The sequence below is a fragment of the Theropithecus gelada genome, chromosome 1 (genome assembly GCF_003255815.1).
Source record: "Theropithecus gelada isolate Dixy chromosome 1, Tgel_1.0, whole genome shotgun sequence".
In the NCBI taxonomy this organism is placed as follows: Eukaryota; Metazoa; Chordata; class Mammalia; order Primates; family Cercopithecidae; genus Theropithecus; species Theropithecus gelada.
In genome coordinates this window covers 61,235,687-61,253,106 of record NC_037668.1, presented here as the reverse complement: position 1 = coordinate 61,253,106, position 17,420 = coordinate 61,235,687, and the positions used below count along the sequence as shown (strand labels likewise).

Sequence of the window (17,420 nt, the reverse complement as noted above, 5' to 3'; positions counted from 1 at the left end):
CCAAAGGCCCTGCCTCCAAATACCCTCACATGGGGGATTAGGTTTCAACATAGGAATTTGAGGGGACAGAAATATTCAGGCCCTAATACCCATCACAGAAAGTCAAAATCCTCCCATAATCCCACCCCATCATTACCCTATGCAGAGATATACACTTTCAACAATTCAATATATATTCCCCCCTTTTTTCAGTATATATATTGCTGTAGCTATATTTTTAGCCAAAATTGGAGCATACTATAGTTTTGCAATTTTGTTTTTTAAAGTTAATTTTTAATTAAACAATTTACAAACATATTTATCTTGTTTTAAAAAAGAAAAATACAAGAAAGAAACTAAAACCTTACAAGTTAGGCCAAAGCTCTCTTTGTCTACAGCCTCCAAACCCAGGATTATTCTCCAGAAACAGCTATTGCTTAGGTGTGACCTTTCCAGGCCTGGATACATGTATGCTACATGTACCTGTGAAAACTATGTAACATCTTATAAAATTTTTTGAGCATGTTTTCTATATAAAGAGTACCATCCTATATGCAGCTTTCTGAGACTTGACTTCTTTATTCTGGAAATAACGTGGTGTGGATGGAGCTCCTCCCTTGCCAGAGAAGAATACTGAGCGGGGACTGGGCTTGTCATTTAGGGAAAGCCTTAAAGGGCATCCCACGAGGTGGGTGCAACTGAATCTGTTCTACAGGAGACTTCAGGGTTACGGGGTCCGTCTCAGGGTAAACTTTGGTGAGTGTGGCTGGGCTTGTCACCTAGAGGGAGCCTCAGGAGAAGCTGGGCCTTACACCCGGACAGAGCCACTTCACTGGTGTTAGTACAGCTGCCACACCCAGGGAAGGTGTGTGCAGGCTCATCACAGAGGCCAGCCTTGCCCGAGGAGGTCTGTGCCTATTATCTGGGAGGTGTGTACCTGTCAAACAGGTCATGATGCTTCAGATGGCTGTGATGTCACAGGAGGGACTTGGTCCCAAATATGTCCTCTCAGAGTCAGATGCAGTGCCTTCCCCCAAGGCGTTCCCTGTGTCTTAGTTTGTTAGGGCTACTATAAGAAAGTACCACAAACTGGGTGGCTTAAACCACAGAAACTTACTGTCCAGTGGCTCTGGGCCTGGATGTTCAAGACCAAGGTGTGAGCAGAGTTGGTTCCTTCTGAGGCCCATGAGGGAGACTCTGTCCAGGCCCCTCCCTTGGCTTCTGGTAGTTCGTGACAATCTTGGATTCTCAGCTCTTAGAAGTATCACCCCGACCTCTGGCTTCATCTTCACTTGGTGCTCTTCATGTGCCTCTGTCTCCAAATTCCCACCTTCTATAAAGATACCAGTCATATTGGATCAGAGCCCACCCTAGTGACCTCATTTTAATATCCATAAGTTTGGTAAAGATCCTATCTATTTCCCTTAAGGTCATATTCACAAGGAGTGAAGTCATGAGCATATGAGTTTCGGGAGATACATTTCAGCTCAGCGCTTGAGCACCTGCCAGGCCCAAGTGCTCTCTCCCTGAGACCTTCCCTGTCTGATAAATATAAGGAATGGTGGTGCCACCATTGTGCCAGGGACAGCTGCCTTGAGCCCACCCCGTGCACTGTGCCTTAACCCTAGACAACAGGCACAGTCGTGCCACTGAATCCCTGTGATGGGACCGGCCACTCACTGTGCTCCACGTGTGATGAGCCCACTTGTCCTTGTAAAAATTGTCCCTATGTGGCCACTTCAGATTCTCCATTGACTCCCCCAACAGAAGAGGCCTAACTACCCCCACAGAGCCCTGGCCTTGGACTCACTCGCCCCTGCTTCCCCAGCCCCCACCTTGGGAAATGCTCCCACAATGGCCACCCTGCACAAGGGGCCCCTCTGTCCCCCTGAGGTTTCCTGGACGACAAGCCAACATTCGGGGCTAGCGTCCCTCCCTGGGATGGGCCTGTCTCTGCTGCTGAGGTTTGCAGCCTCCAGAGGCCCAGTCCTCCTCTGAAGACTTTGCCTGTGTAGGGAGGCCAGGGGGCAGCGAGTTGCCTTCAGACACCCAGCTCCTCCACCAGGAGTTGGCCCAACGTGTGAGAGGCACAGCAACGTCCAACGGGGCTTCCACCCTGTAATGGGCCCCCTCCTCCCACAAGTGTGTGACCTTCAGGACTCGCCTGGATGTTCGCCTTCAGTCCCAGGCCCAGCTACTCCCTCAGCGTTCACCTGTCTGCCACAGTCCCAAGGACTCCTGTGGAGCCACACATGGCGCCGGGGCACCTGCCCCCTCAGACTTGGGCTACACCCCCATTAAGGCTTCTCATTTGGGGTGATCCCAACCTCTCGGGCTAGGTTGTCTCTAGGGCCAGAGGCCTAAGTACTCCCACAGAGACCTCATCGTTTGTGATAGGCCCAAATAATTCTCCCTGACCATAAGCCCACACACTCCATTTACACCTTCCTCTGGCATATGGAGCTGCACCTTGTAAACAAGCTCTGACCACTCTCCCCAGGTTTTTTCTCTGGGGGAAGACCCAGCTTCATAAACGAGTCATTATCCTCACTGAGGCTGTTTCTGACAGACAGACCCAGCTGTCTATGGCCCCTCGACTTTCCTTAGAAGTCCAACTCTTTACTCTTTCTCAAAATTCCTCCAATTGACACTCTGCACTTCCCATGCTAGGGTCTTCTTTTCTCTTCTTCGAGTAAAGATTCCCATTAAGTTCTTAGTGGCAGCATAAAGAACTCCTAGCCAGGCCTCCTGGTCCTACATGCTTAATGTGTTCCATGACAATTTCTCAGGAGGGTTCTGTTTATAAAGAACTTGGGGAAATAGCTAAGACGTACAACTGTCCCCAAATGCTAGGCATCATCATTATTAATGTCTTAAAATAATGTCATTTTGGTTGAAATGGTGTCTATCTGATTATGGCACTATTTGGAAGTGTGTTCCCACTGTCACCACTTGTGTCCCTTTAGAACAAACCCACCTGCCCCCGTGAGGAGTCCTTCTTTGGGGAAGTTCATGCTTCCTCCTCTTAGGGTTTATTTCTGCCTTATATGGCCAACCTCTCCCTTTGAAGCTTCTTCCAGGGGAACAGGCTCTGTGGTTTCTCTCAGTGTCGAGGTACTCTCACTGAAGTTTCTGTGTTTTCGAAGAGCCTAGATCCTTCCACTGGAGATGATTCCTGTAGGAGAGGCCCAGCTGCTCTCATCGAGGCTGCTCCTGGCTTCTCACACACAGCCACTCCCTTCATTCCGTCCCCATCTCTAGGTCCACATGGTTACCCTGAGCCTTTCTGCAAAGACCCAACCCATCCCATTGGGTTGCCTCCCTGGGCAAAAGGCTCCCTGCTTTCGCTAAGACTTTCATTGCCAAATCGTCCAAACCCCGGTGCCGCAGGGCCAGGCCTGTCCTGGGGCTGAGCAGCCGCCCCACCCATGTATGTGGCTGCGCAGTTTTTGGCACACCCAATTTACCTCGATGATTTCCCAGGGAAACCTGCCCAATTCCTCCCCCGAGACTTCCCTGTGAGGTACTGAATGGAAACACAGCCACCATTATCACGTGAGTGCTTAGGAAATGTTAGCTTCGAGATCCGCGTTATTGACGTTGTTATTACGTATAAGAAACACATCTATTTCCAAGGAGCATCCAGCCGGTCCCAACTACTTCCACTGAGGATTCCCACTGTAGGAATATTCTTTCCCCTCCCACTGCCAATTTCCTGAGTGGAGTGGGCCCAATTACTGCCACAAAGGCTGTTCTGTGTCCTGTGGACCCAATTCATCAAAGGCCTTGCTCAGGAATCTCTCACTGGCCTCTCCCCAATGGACTGACCTCAGCTGCTTCCACGGAGGCATCTCCTATAGAATCAGGCCACCCACTCTCATGGAAGCAGCTTCCCTGCTCTTTGAAGGGACTTGCTTTATGATAGTCACACGTCCCATAGCCCAGCTACTCCCTCTGAAAAGCTTCTCACCTTGCCACAGATTTGACTTACTCCCGCCAGATTTCTTCCTTCCTGAGAGGTTTTGATCTCTCGGAGTTGGAAAGAACCAACTCAACTCCTCCCGTCGCCGCTTCCTATGTCTGGGAACTTGATCCTGGTTGTGAAGGTTCAATGAGATAAGCAACATGAAAGGAGTTAGGCCAGCGCCTGGCCCCCAGTGGTGCTCAGTGAATAGAGGTTCAGTTGAGCAATGTCTTCCTTGAGTCTTCTTTTCCTATGGAATTATTAATAATAGATACTATTTACTGAGCTTTCACCATGTGCCAGTACTGTGGAAAGAGCTATGTATGTGTTATCCTACGTAGTCCTCAAAATAATCATTCTATACACAGGAAAACTGAAGCGTACAGAAGTTAAATTACTTACCCAAAGCCAAAGACTCGTACATGACAAAGGTCCATCTGAGTCCAAGTCGTGAGGCTTTACCACTATGCTCTCTGCCACTCCTATTTTCTGGTCGGAGAGAATAAAGCAACTTTTTCTTCCAATCTTTTCCAGCCTATGAACTTCAAGAGTGCCCAGACCCAGAGCCCTTTGCCAATGGCATTGTGAGGGGAGCTGGCTACAACGTGGGACAATCAGTGACCTTTGAGTGCCTCCCAGGGTATCAATTGACTGGACATACTGTCCTCACATGTCAACATGGCACCAACCGGAACTGGGACCACCCCCTGCCCAAGTGTGAAGGTATGTCCCTCCCTCATCCCCAGCAGTTCTTCCTCAGGTGCTCGTAGAGACTGGTCCAGAGCAATCCCCTGTTCCACCTGCCTGCTCCATGGGATCTCCAGGGCTGGAGGTCCAGGCAAACCATGGTCCATCCTGTTTTCACATGGTGTGGTCCAGCGTCTCCACGGAGAGGGTCCTGGTGACAGGGCTCCGGGCCAGCACTAGGGAGGACCTGGAGGAGATGTAGGCCACAGCCAAGAGGAAGACATACCCAGCCCTGGGGAAGATCCACCCTGACAGGCTGGAGGACCCCCATTGGAAGGGAAGGTTCCACGTGAGGGAGTGGGAGTCCAATGTACACTGAGGGCTGGAGAGGTAGAGTTAATCCAGGCACATGCCCAAAGGGAGAAGAGGATGAAGCCTCTTTCTAAGAACTCTCTTGCACCCCTCTTCATCTTCCCCCTCCCTGCTCCATTATACTCTCCTCCTACACGGGACTGGAGAGACCTGAGTTGATCTATCAGGGAGCTGGAGGTGGCACTTCCTTGGGTCTTCTTCCTTACCCAGAACCAGGATGGAAGGTGACCAAGAGCTTGTGCTGCCTCCACCTTCATCTGCACACTTCAGTTCCATTTGCCTTCTCTCTTCATTCTGGCAGCCCAGCATTTTCCTGGAGGAGAGGCAGGAATTTGTCTTGAAAAAGGAAGCCTTAGCAAGGGCAATAACCCAGGAAAGAGTGCCCCAGGTCTGGGATCAGATTACCCCAGGCTCCAACTCAAACCCCTTTGCCTCTCTGAGCTTCAGGTTCTTCCTCAGTAAAATGGAACTTCTCATCTATATTTCACAAGAGCTGAAGGATTTCACAGATGGCTCACTCTCAGACTCAAACTCTCAGTTTAACTCTCAATGGAAAGAGGGACCTTGTTTGCGAAACTGAGCCGTTCTGGTGTTGGAATGTAAAACCGTGATTTCTAAAACTATTATAGCCTCAGTTCATTTTTCAGATTTTCAGAGCTCTGCTGTGCGTAACCAGTGGGTCATTCCACAATTGTTAGCCCATCACGTGCTGTGCAACAAGCCTCATCGTGGGCTTTCTTCCCTTCTCATGCCTTGTTTGTCTTTTTATGGCATCACGGGAGAGAGAAAAGAGCAGTGCTTTCTCAGTCTGCTGGCTTGAGCCAGAAGCTCCTCTTCTTCCTCAGAAACCTTCTTCCCTTGGCTTCTCTGACACCATACTCTCTTGCTTTCTCCCATGTCCCTTAGGGCAAATTTTAAGCCGCTTAATATAGCACACATGACCCTTAGGTTAGGGCCTAGTCCCTGCTGACCTCCCATATTCTCCACTCTTACAGATTTTATGTTCCAGCTAAGCTGAAATACTTTGTTTTCCAGTGTGCCATGTTTTCTTGCCTCTGGGTCTTAGCATATGTTGTTCCTTTCCCATACAACATTCCTCTCTCTTACCTTGCCTACTTAGCCCTAGTCATCCCTTAGGTCTGAGTATAAATGTGAATTATACCAAGAATCCAAGGCCAGGCGCAGTGGCTCACACATGTAATCCCAGCACTTTGGGAGGCTGAGGCGGGTGGATCACGAGGTCAGGAGATCAAGACTATCCTGGCTAACACGGTGAAACCCCGTCTCTGCTAAAAATACAAAAAATTAGCCAGGCGTGGTGGCGGGCACCTGTAGTTCCAGCTACTCGGGAGGCTGAGGCAGAAGAATGATATGAACCTGGGAGGCGGAGCTTGCAGTGAGCCGAGATCGCGCCACCGCACCCCAGCTTGGGTGACAGACCGAGACTCCATCTCAAAAACAAAAACAAAAACAAAAAAAATCCTTTCTTACAAAACCAGATGCAGGGCTCCCCCAAACACCCTTGTGGCATTCACAATGATGACATGGTCCAGCCTGTGCTACAGATGCTGGTGTGTTTGGCTGTGTCCCAGTAGTGTGCGTGCCTGGAACAGAACTAGAGTACCTTGCTCCCCACTGTCTCCCAGGCAGTGCCTGGCACCCAGGAGATATTCAGCTTATGTAGCAGGGATGGCGTGTACCTGTGCACCACTTTCGGGATGTATGTGCATTCACAGGACCCCTGGCCTCTGCTTGGAGTCTATTGGGATTCTCTCTCAGTCTGGTCTGCCCCGTCCAGATGTCTGCTCGATGCCCCATGTCAGCTACAACAGTCATTATTCTGGACCATGGTGTTTGGGGATTTTTGTCCACCATCCCTGTCTGTTTTCCTCCCTGGTGACTGACTCTGAATACCATGAAGATGTCAAAGTCTCTTCATCCCCCTGCCTGAGGCCTAAATCAGTGAGACTAAAATTGGGTGTTGCTTTTGGGGAACAGGAAGATAAGGAGAGAGGATCTTATCTACATAGCAAATGCCTCCTCTTCCGGCGCCTGGGCTGAACATTTTGCCTGCATTGTTTCACCTCATCACCACCACAATCCTATGGGGGAGGTATTCTTAGTCCCATTTTACAGGCGAGGAAATGGAGACTCAGAGAGGCTGAATTACTTATCTAAGAGTATCTGCTCAATAAATGGTTCGGCTATGATTTGAACCCAACCTTAGCCTCACCCCAGGAACCCTCAACTCAAAGTCTAGACCACTAGTACCATTCTAGAAAGAGCAGATCAAAGAAAGAAAGATTTTCCCAATTTCTTAGCTCTTCCCAGCAAAAGCACTGCAGCTCTGACCCTAACATCTGCTTCCTCCCATTGCTGGGAAGGGAAAGGGGACAGCTTCAGTGCATCCTTTCTTCTTGGCAGTTCTCTTCATAAGAAAGAGAAAGAGGGAGGCTGAGGCAGACACACAGAGGGGCCTGCAGTGACAGTTGAGAGCTAGCCAGGGTGTTCTGTGTGGGGACTGGTGGGTAGAAACAGGTGTGGCCATCATCAGCTTGGCCTCCCCTCCCACATCCCACCTGACCTCCCTGATAGGATGATTAGTTCTAGGAGCTGGGAGTTCCTCATGAAGCCATCTGAATTCTTAGGTGGGTACCGAGGCCCTGCACTTACGTTTGTGTTCCCTTCTTGGCAGTCCCTTGTGGCGGGAATATCACTTCTTCCAACGGCACTGTGTACTCCCCGGGGTTCCCTAGCCCGTACTCCAGCTCCCAGGACTGTGTCTGGCTGATCACCGTGCCCATTGGCCATGGCGTCCGCCTGAACCTCAGCCTGCTGCAGACAGAGCCCTCTGGAGATTTCATCACCATCTGGTAGGCCAGGTGCCATGTCAACAGCCAATTAGATAAGAGTATTAGTGGGGTTCTACACTGGGTTACCAGTCAGTTACCTATTGGTTTAGAAAAACCAAGAACTGAGTGGTTTTAAAGGCTGTCAGCCTCCTGGGTTTCAAATAAACATAGTGGAATGGGGCTCAGCTGCAATGGGCCATTATGGCTCCTTGAAGGGAGAGGAATGGGAGGGCAGTGGCTCCCAGCCTGCAGCCCCGCCAGGGCCAGGGAAAGTACCAACAGGTGTGTTAACGGGAGTAGGCGTGGGTACATAGACTTTTCTTAGTATTTCCAGAGTTCAAACCAACATTCTACATGTACCTGGGCTAAGCCACCCAGACTAATTGAAGAGATTTGAAGTGAAATTTTGTGATGTCCCATTGGTCATCTGGTGCTGAGCCAGCACTTTTCAGCAGAACTTTCTGCAGTGATGGAAACGTTCTATGTGTATGCTGGCCAATATGGTAGTCACTGGCTACAGAGCATTTGGATATGACTGAGGATCTGATTTTTAAATGTTATTTAATCTTGATAATTTAAATGTAAATAGCCATGTGTGGCTGGCAGTGGCTGAATTGGACAGCTCAGCTCTGAGTTATGTAGTTATATATAAAAAGAGTTAATTTTAAATTGGGAATACAAATTAGCATTTGATATGTGCAGTTTCCTGGACAGTTTCTTCCCAAACCACTGGATCTTTGGAAGAGCACATAATTTTAAAATTCCTTCGTTTGGTGGTTACTGCCATTCTGGGAATCATCAGGGGTTAGGGGAATTCTCTTCCAAAATTCCCAGGGCTTGGATAACTGTAACCAGACTGCCCCGGGTTAAGTTCCAGCATGATTTCCAAGCAATGGCTAGGAACAGATAGGAGGGGTTAGATAAGGTTTCAGGGAAGAAATTCTTTGCCCCAGAAGGCATTGTGGGTATACTCTTTGCTTGGAAGACAAGGAAATGGAGCCGGTGTGCATAGCAGCAGGTTCCTACACCAGCTCCTGAGCCCTGTCCTAGTGCTGCCCCAGACTGAGAGGACCTGTGGTAAGACCCACACCCTTGCTCCATGGAACCTGAATTTCCCCCAGGAGCCCATTGGGCTAGTGAAGAATCAGGTGAATGAGGAATCAGTGTGAGCTTCACCGATTCTATCAACTATGTTGGGAGACCAAGTTGGGAATGGTTGGGAGAGGTGTCTAGGGCATGGTGTGGGGAAGTTTGGTACAAAAAGAATCATAGCTTCCCACTCCAGGTCTGTCCTAAGGCCACCGATGGCACCGAGTGGAACAGGCAGCTGTGATGACTAGTGATATGCCAGGACCTTATTTCCTATGTACAGGGATGGGCCACAGCAAACAGCACCACGGCTCGGCGTCTTCACCCGGAGCATGGCCAAGAAGACAGTGCACAGCTCATCCAACCAGGTCCTGCTCAAGTTCCACCGCGATGCAGCCACAGGGGGAATCTTCGCCATAGCTTTCTCCGGTCAGTATGGAAACCTGGCCTGGTGGGAAGGGCCAGGCTTTCAAGTCAAGGCTGAGCTTGACTCCCAGCTCCACCATTTGCAGATCAAGTGACCTTGAGTGAGTTGATTAACCTCTTGGAGCCTCAGTGTCTTCAGAGTTATGAGAATTAAATGTATTAGCCTATGTGAGAGCTGTCAGCGCAGGGTTCTGTAAATGCAAGTTTTCCTCCTATTCCACACTGCCAGGGCAGAGAGGCACAGAAGCCCAATCCTTGGTGCCACGTCCACTCATTCACATCAACTCACTGGCTGAGTTGTCCCTATACCTGTGCCCCAGCTTGTCCCTTAGCATTTTCTAGCACGATCTCCCTCTCCAAAGGGATCTAGGGCCTCTGCTGACCTCTCAAGGAGCACTGTGTTTTTGTGCACAAATGAAGGCATTGTGATTTCGAGTAGGAAGAGTATGAACAATTCAGGGTAGATATGTCTTTATTGGCAGCCTGTTTTCTTCTACGAGTCCCAAGTTAGGGATCTGGATATTTCCTCATTTTTATTATAGTGGAATTGCCTAGAGAAACTTATAGAATGTTCTCTGTGGACTTGTGCCCTTCTATGGAATGATGCACATATTTGCAATTTACAGATCACTGCAGATATTTTAACCAGAAATCAGGAAAGCTGGATTTTATTCCCAGCTCCACCTGGGGCCAGCTGTGTGAAACCTTGCACAGGTCCCTTCCCCACTTGAGACCTCAGTTTCTTCACCTGTAGAATTACAGGTTTGGAGTTTGTGACCTGTAAAAATTCTGTGAGGTAGTAAGGCAAATATCCTAACCCCCATTTTACAAATGAAGAAATGGGGCAAAGGAAGGCTCAAGTACTTGCCCAAAATCATGTAGATAGAACTGGAAACAGAACCCAGCCCCTGCAGTATCTGCTACAGTATCTGCTCTGGTGTGACTATACAGTGTTACTACATCATGCATGCACTAGCAGAAACACACTAAGACTGTGAAAGAGGCAGTGAAAGAAACAGAAACTGACAGAGAGAAACAAGGATGTAAAGAGCCTAAGTAGCTGTGATTGCCATTCCCAGGAGCTATCATCCAGGGTGAGTGCAATGTGGGAATGAGACTCTGCCCCCTCCATCTGCTCAGTTCCCATGCCCCTCTTGTTGGGCACACTTGTCGCTCCACTAATGAGATCCAGGCTTTAAGACTCTGTCATTTTGACTTGTGACTTTCCTATAGAGTGATAGAGTATGGACTTCAGAGTCACAGACAGGTTCAAACCTTGGCTCTGACACATACAAGCTATGTAACCTTGTCTGTTGTTTCACCTTTCTGAGCCTCAGTGTTATTATGCACAAAATAGGAATAATATAAGTACTTAACTTCTTAGAGTTAAATGAAACAATGCTTGGAAATCCTTAGCTCTAGGCACAGAGTACAAAAGATGATCAGTAAATTATAGTTCTAATAGTCATCATTGTCATGATTATTTGTATTATATTTAGATATTGACAGTCTTGGTGTGAAGTTACCTTGATGCTAGGCCAGGTCTCTTGTTCCTATTCCTGAGCCCTCACCTGTACCAGAACCAGGTAAAGGAGGCTCAGCACAGCCCCAGGCCATCCTTATTTCCAAGTTCTTCTCAGTAAGGTCTTTCAGTGAGAGTGCTTGCCTAAGGGCATAGTGCTCCTTCTGTCTCTCAGATGAGACATTACACATGGTGTAAATGCTTAGGTCCCCCCAGAATTCATATGCTGAAATCCTAACCCCCAAGGTGATGGTATTAGGAGGTGGGGCCTTTGGGAGGCGATTAGGTCAGACAACAGAGCCCTCATGAATGGGATTAGTGCCTTTATCAGAGACCTACAGAATCACTGCTCTGAAGCCTTCTCAGTGGAAAGAGCTAGGAAACACAGAGGCCCAGGCGGGTGGATCACCTGAGGTGAGGAGTTCAAGACCAGCCTGACCAACATGGAGAAACCCCATCTCTACTAAACATACAAAATTAGACAGGTGTGGTGGCACATGCCTGTAATCCTAGCTACTCAAGAGGCTGAGGCAGAAGAATCGCTTGAACCCAGGAGGCAGAGGCTGCAGTGAGCCAAGAGCATGCCATTGCACTCCAGCCTGGGCAACAAGAACAAAACTCCATCTCAAAAAAATAAAATGAAAATAAAGAAAAGAAACACAGGAAACTCATTTGCCCCTTTCACCACATGAGGACACAGCATAAAGACAGCTGTCCATGAACCAGTAAGCAGGCCCTTACCAGACATCAAAATTGCCAGTCCCTTCAACTTGGACTTCCCAGCCTCTAGAACTGTGATGACTAAATTTCTGTTGTTTAGAAGTCACCCAGTCTATGGTAATTTGTTATAGCAGCCTGAATGGATTAAAACAGCCATTCGTTCCCAGCTTAGACCATAGCCCAAGGCTTCATTGACCACAGGAGCAGGCAAGGGTCTGGGGCAAGAGAGGAGGAACTGCTGTGCCCAGATCAGCAGGTTCAAGTGGGAGAGGCACTGGACTAGGGGATGAGTGAGCAAGAGAGGCACATTCCATGCCTCATAGAACTTTTGGTAAGTTGTGGAATTTATCCTACATATAAAAAGTATATGTAACACGTATGTGCAGTTTAAAAAGTAATAAAATGAACACCATCATTGAGCCTAAGACAAAGAACACCTAAGCCTTTCAAGCTCTGTTCCTTCCTCAACACATTCCCCTACCCTACCCTGAGAGTTAACCATGATCCTGTACTTTTGGTTAATCATTCATTGCTTTTCTTTTTATTTTACTCCATATCTGTGTCTCCAAAAATATGTTCTTTAATTTTGCATGTTATTTCTGTTATGTAAAGACAATCATTCTATAAATGTTCTTCTGCAACCTGCTTTTCTCACTCAAAATTGAGTTTTTGAAATTCATGTTGGTGCATATGACTGTACTTAACTCATTTTTCAATGCTGTATGATTTCATTGCATGAAAATATAACCATGTATTTAGTCTACTGTTAACACTTAAGTTGTTTCATTTCAAGCAATATGAACATTGTTGCTTATTCCTTATTGTGAACACCTACAAGGGTTTCTCTTCAGTACATGTCTGTGTGGAGTTGTGAGATTGTAAATATCCACGTATTTAGTTTCACTAGGTAATGCCCAATTTATCTTAGAAGCAGTTATAACCATTTACACTCTTCCCAGCAACTGAAATAGAGTTCCTATTGCTCTACATCCTTGAAAACACGGGGTTTTAGCAGACTTTACATTTCTACCAATCTGGTAGATGCATGAAATGTCATTTCACTTGTGTACTTGTGATGAGGCAGAGCATGCTTTCCTGTGTTACTAAGTGTTCATGCTTCCTGCTCTGTGAAATGTCTGCTCCCCAGACAGCTTTCCTGCTCCAAGGAGAGAGAGATAATGAGCAACTAAGAGGACAAAATTTTTGTGAATCATAACCAATGCTACAAAAGACATAAAAGGATAAGATAGTAAACAAAAACTTGGAGAATTCCATGCAAAGTAATTGTGGAAAACCTAAGAGTGGATATTCAAGATAAGAACTAAAGAAAAAAAGGAGCTAGACTTGCAAAAAGTGGACACTGAAAGTGGGGTTGGGGAAAGAATTTTTGCCTTTCTCCAGGCAAACAGCCCTAAGGAACTTTCTTTTCATATGAGGATCAATAAGAAAAAGGAAAAACACCTTAAGGAGACCTGTGAAAGATTTTATAACATTAAAAATTAGAACATGAAATTTGAATTACAGAGAAAAATGCCCTTGAAGAAAACATGGTTTAGGAACTAGAAGTAATAGAAATAAATTTGGGGAAGCATCTTCTTCTAGTATAAATCTAGATAACATGGACTCCAAATAACGGGTGAAATGTTCAGGCAGCACACAAATGAAAAGAAAGGTCTGGCCAAGAGATAAATAAAAGAAAAGCTAAATCTCTTCCCTTCCCCCCTTGAACAATTCAGTCCTAAAGCTGTGAGTTGGGACAAAGCAAAGACATCTAATATGGTTTGGTTGTGTCCCCACCCAAATCTCATCTTGAATTGTAGTTCCCATAATCCCCATATGTCGTGGGAGGGACCAGGTGGAGATAATTGAATCATGGGGGCCAGTTTCCCCCATCCTGTTCTCATGATAGTGAGTTAGTTCTCACAAGATCTGGTGGTTTTATAAGGGTCTTCTCCCCTTTGCTGGGCTCTCATTCTTCTCCTTCCTGCTGCCATGTGAAGAAAGACATGTTTGCTTCCCCTTCTCCCATGATTGCAAGTTTCCTGAGGCCTCCCCAGCCATGCTGAACTGTGAGTCAATTAAACCTCTTTCCTTTATGAATTACCCAATCTCAGGTATGTCTTTATTAGCAGTGTGAGAACAGACTAATACAGCATCCATACTTGTCAGGCAAGAGGGAGTGTGAACCATTGTAGCCCAGGCTGGGGTGTCAGGGGGAGCCACACTGATGGGCTGCCTGGCACGGGCAACTGCAGTTTAGGTATCTGTACAGGGATGGAGCTGACACAAGGTGTCAGAGCTCTGTGCAGGATGAGCAGACACCTATGTAGGGTATTGGAGCCCAAGCAGAGGAAGTCGGGCATCCACACAGAGAAAGATCAGCCCAGCAAAGGAAGTCAGAGCCCAAGTAGAGTGAGGAGGGAGGGGTCAGCAGAAATGAGACCTTGGTTCCAGATGGGTTATTGATCAAATAAGTTAATACCTTAAGGACAATAGAAGGCAGGTGTCTCACTGTCAGAGAAGAGGGTTAGAACTATATAGAGAGCAAAAATTATAATATACCCAATGGTGTTAAATTTGAATTGGATGTATCAGTGTGAGCTATGGTTTTCAATGTGTAGAGAAATGGAAGAAAATATGAGTGTGTGGGTGGGGCATGTATGAGTACATGTGCGTATGCACATACATTTCTTAGCTCTTTCTACTGAGAAGGCTTCAGAGCGGTGATTCTTCAGTAGTAATGAGCACATCTAGCTCATTAGTTCCTGAATCTAGGCATTGGTTCCTAAACAACATTTTCTGCTAAAATGGACCAGGGTTTCTTAAAGAAATGGCTGATCCCAAGCCTGGGGCAGAGAAAGTAGAAAACAAACCAGGAATATCTTATGGCAGAAAGTAAGGAAATGCCCAAGGCATGATGGAGACATGCCAAAGGGACATAGAAGCTGGCTTGGAGGGGTTCTCACTGACCATATTGGGAATAATTTGAGAATCAAAGTCTTTTAAAATAGCAAGAAATGGTGGTAACCTATTGAATCAAGCAGAATACTATGTATATCCACACAGACATTAATTATACCTTTTTTTTTTTTTTGAGATGGAGTCTCACTTTGTTGCATAGGCTGGAGTGCAGTGGTGCAATCTCGGCTCACTGCAAGCTCCGCCTCCTGGGTTCACACCATTCTCCTGCCTCAGCCTCCTGAGTAGCTGGGACTACAGGCACCCGCTACCACGCCCAGCTAATTTTTTTGTATTTTTAGTAGAGACGGGGTTTGACCGTGTTAGCCAGGATGGTCTCCATCTCCTGACCTCATGATCTGCCTGCCTCGGCCTCCCAAAGTGCTGGGATTACAGGCATGAGCTACCACGCCCAGCCAATTACAAGTTATTTTAAGGAATGGGATATTTACATAACTTCAGACTACCCACCACCACACACACACACACACAATAATAACAAAGGGAAAAAGAAGTGGAGAAGACTGGAAGACACACCCACCTCATCGATAATGGGACAAATTGAAATCATACCCTGGCTGAGAGGATGCAGTGAGAAGAAGCTAGCATCAGTTCTGTGATTATCCAGTCACAGAAGCATAAGCTGAACGTAATCAGGAGGAAACACCAGGCAAACCTAACTTAAAGGACATAGTGTCAACTCCCCGACAGGCAATCTTCAAAAGTGTAAAAGTCCTGAAGGTCAAGTAAAGACACGGGAACCATTCCAGACTAAAGGAGACCAAAGAGACGTGATAATGAAATACAACATGTGATTCAGAACTGGATCAATAAATTTTCAAGGAATTTATCGGAAAAACAAGTGAAACTTGAAGGAGATGTGAAGATTCGATGGCAGTAATATGTCAGTGTTAATTTCCCAATGTTGATGGTTGTTTTGTGGTTATGTGGGAGAATGTGCTTGTTTGTAGGAAATACACTAAGATATTCTGGGGTTATAGAGCATCATGCTGGCGACTTACTAGCAAATGTTTCATGGAAAAAGATTTTTGTACTATACTTCCAACTTCTCCCATACCTTTGTGGCTGCTCCAAATTAAAACTTTTATTTCCAAGGGAAACTAGATACTAAAAAATAGTAAGACTGAAAAGAAACAGAATAGCATAATTTTCATCAGCACAAGAATCAGCAGAGAGAAGAAGCAACACTGTAGAAAAACAATGCAAAGATGGGGAGGACAAACCTGAAAATCTCAACACAAATACGGAGAAGGGCAGAGGCGTGAAAGTGGTAGAGAGAAGATAGAAGATGAGAAATAAGGAGACCCAGTGGACAAAGAGCCAAGACACTGATAACAAGCATTCAGGAAGAAAGGAACAAAATGGAAATGAAAAAACTTTTCTGAGATGAAAGAAAACCTATGTATATAAAGGAGCTCTCTGTATACCAAGATAAATAAAAAGAAGCTGGCAATTTTTTCAATTTATAAGGATGAGGAGTAGGGGAAATCTACAAGAATCCAGGCTGAGCAAGTTAGCTCAAGGGAACCGAAATCAGACAACTCTCAGGCTAATTTTTGACATTAGATTACAGAAAATGAAGGAGGTGATGTTGAAGGGGGAGAAAAAGTTGGGGGCTTCACGTGTGAATGCAGGAAATTGTTATTTGCAGGGATTCAAGATTTTACAATTAGTGCCACTCTATCTGAAGCTGGACTGTAACTCCAGGTGACTGTAACTCCGGATGAACTCCAGATGAACCAATAACTCAAAATAGACAAGATGTATAAAATAAAAGATAAAAATGGGAAGTGTTGATACTAGCTAAGCACAAACTTAAAGCTAAATAATAATGGAAACATGAATTCAAAGCAGTGCAAATACAATAATTCTTAAAAGACTAAAAATAATTATTTTATATTAATAAATGTGCAAGAAGGTGGAAAGGGATAAGAGAATGTCCTTATCTTTTGTGAAAGTGGAATCAATATCTATTATCCAATTGCTGACTTTGATCACTACAGAAATAAAGATTTTGAGTATATATTTTAGTCACTAATATATTTAAAATAGAATACTTCTAAATCACTAAAAGAAAAAAACATGTAAAAGATAATCCAAATATAAAAGGCAGAAAACAAAGCAAACTATTCAAGGACAAAGATACAGCAAGCACAAAATAAGATAAAGCAGTGGAATAAAATCATTCAATTATAATGAAAAATGCAAATTTATTAAAGTTCAATTTCCTGTTAACAAACAAAGATTCTTAGTGATCTGGTTTGGCTGTGTCCCCACCCAAATCTCATCTTGAATTGTAACTCCCACAATTCCCATATGTTGTGGAAGGAACCTGATGGGAGGTAACTGAATTATGGGGGCGGGCCTTTCCCATGCTATTCTTGTGATAGTGAATAAGTCTCGCAAGATCTGATGGTTTTAAACAATGGGAGTTTCCCTGCACAAGCTCTGTCTTGTCTTGTCTGGCTCCATGTGAAACATGCCTTTCACCTTCCACCATGATTATGAAGCCTCCCCAGCCACGTGGAACTGCAAGTCCAATAAACCTCTTTCTTTTGTAAATTCCCCAGTCTCAGGTGTGTTTTTATCAGCAGCATGAAAATGGACTAATACACTTAGATTAACGTAAATAATATTCAACTATATTTTCTATACCAGGAACATGACTAAGACACTGTGACACAGTTTAAAGATAAAAGGATGGCCAGAGATTATATTGGGCAAATGTAAACAACAGCAGTAACAATCAAAGAAAAATGCAGAATTCATAATATCTTCAGGGTTCATCCATGTTATAACATGTGTCAGAGTTTCCTTCCTTTTTAAGGCA

At 45.7% G+C, this 17,420-nt stretch overlaps 1 protein-coding gene across 1 annotated transcript in view; it reads left to right on the top strand.

Moving 5' to 3' along the window:
• Positions 1–17,420, top strand: part of CSMD2 (CUB and Sushi multiple domains 2) — a 655,178-nt gene that overhangs the window by 555,882 nt on the left and 81,876 nt on the right. Inside the window, exons 42-44 of the mRNA XM_025355777.1 lie at positions 4,478–4,666; positions 7,698–7,875; positions 9,227–9,372. Of these exons, the coding sequence (XP_025211562.1) occupies positions 4,478–4,666; positions 7,698–7,875; positions 9,227–9,372 (513 nt within the window). The remainder of the gene's footprint in view (positions 1–4,477; positions 4,667–7,697; positions 7,876–9,226; positions 9,373–17,420) is intronic.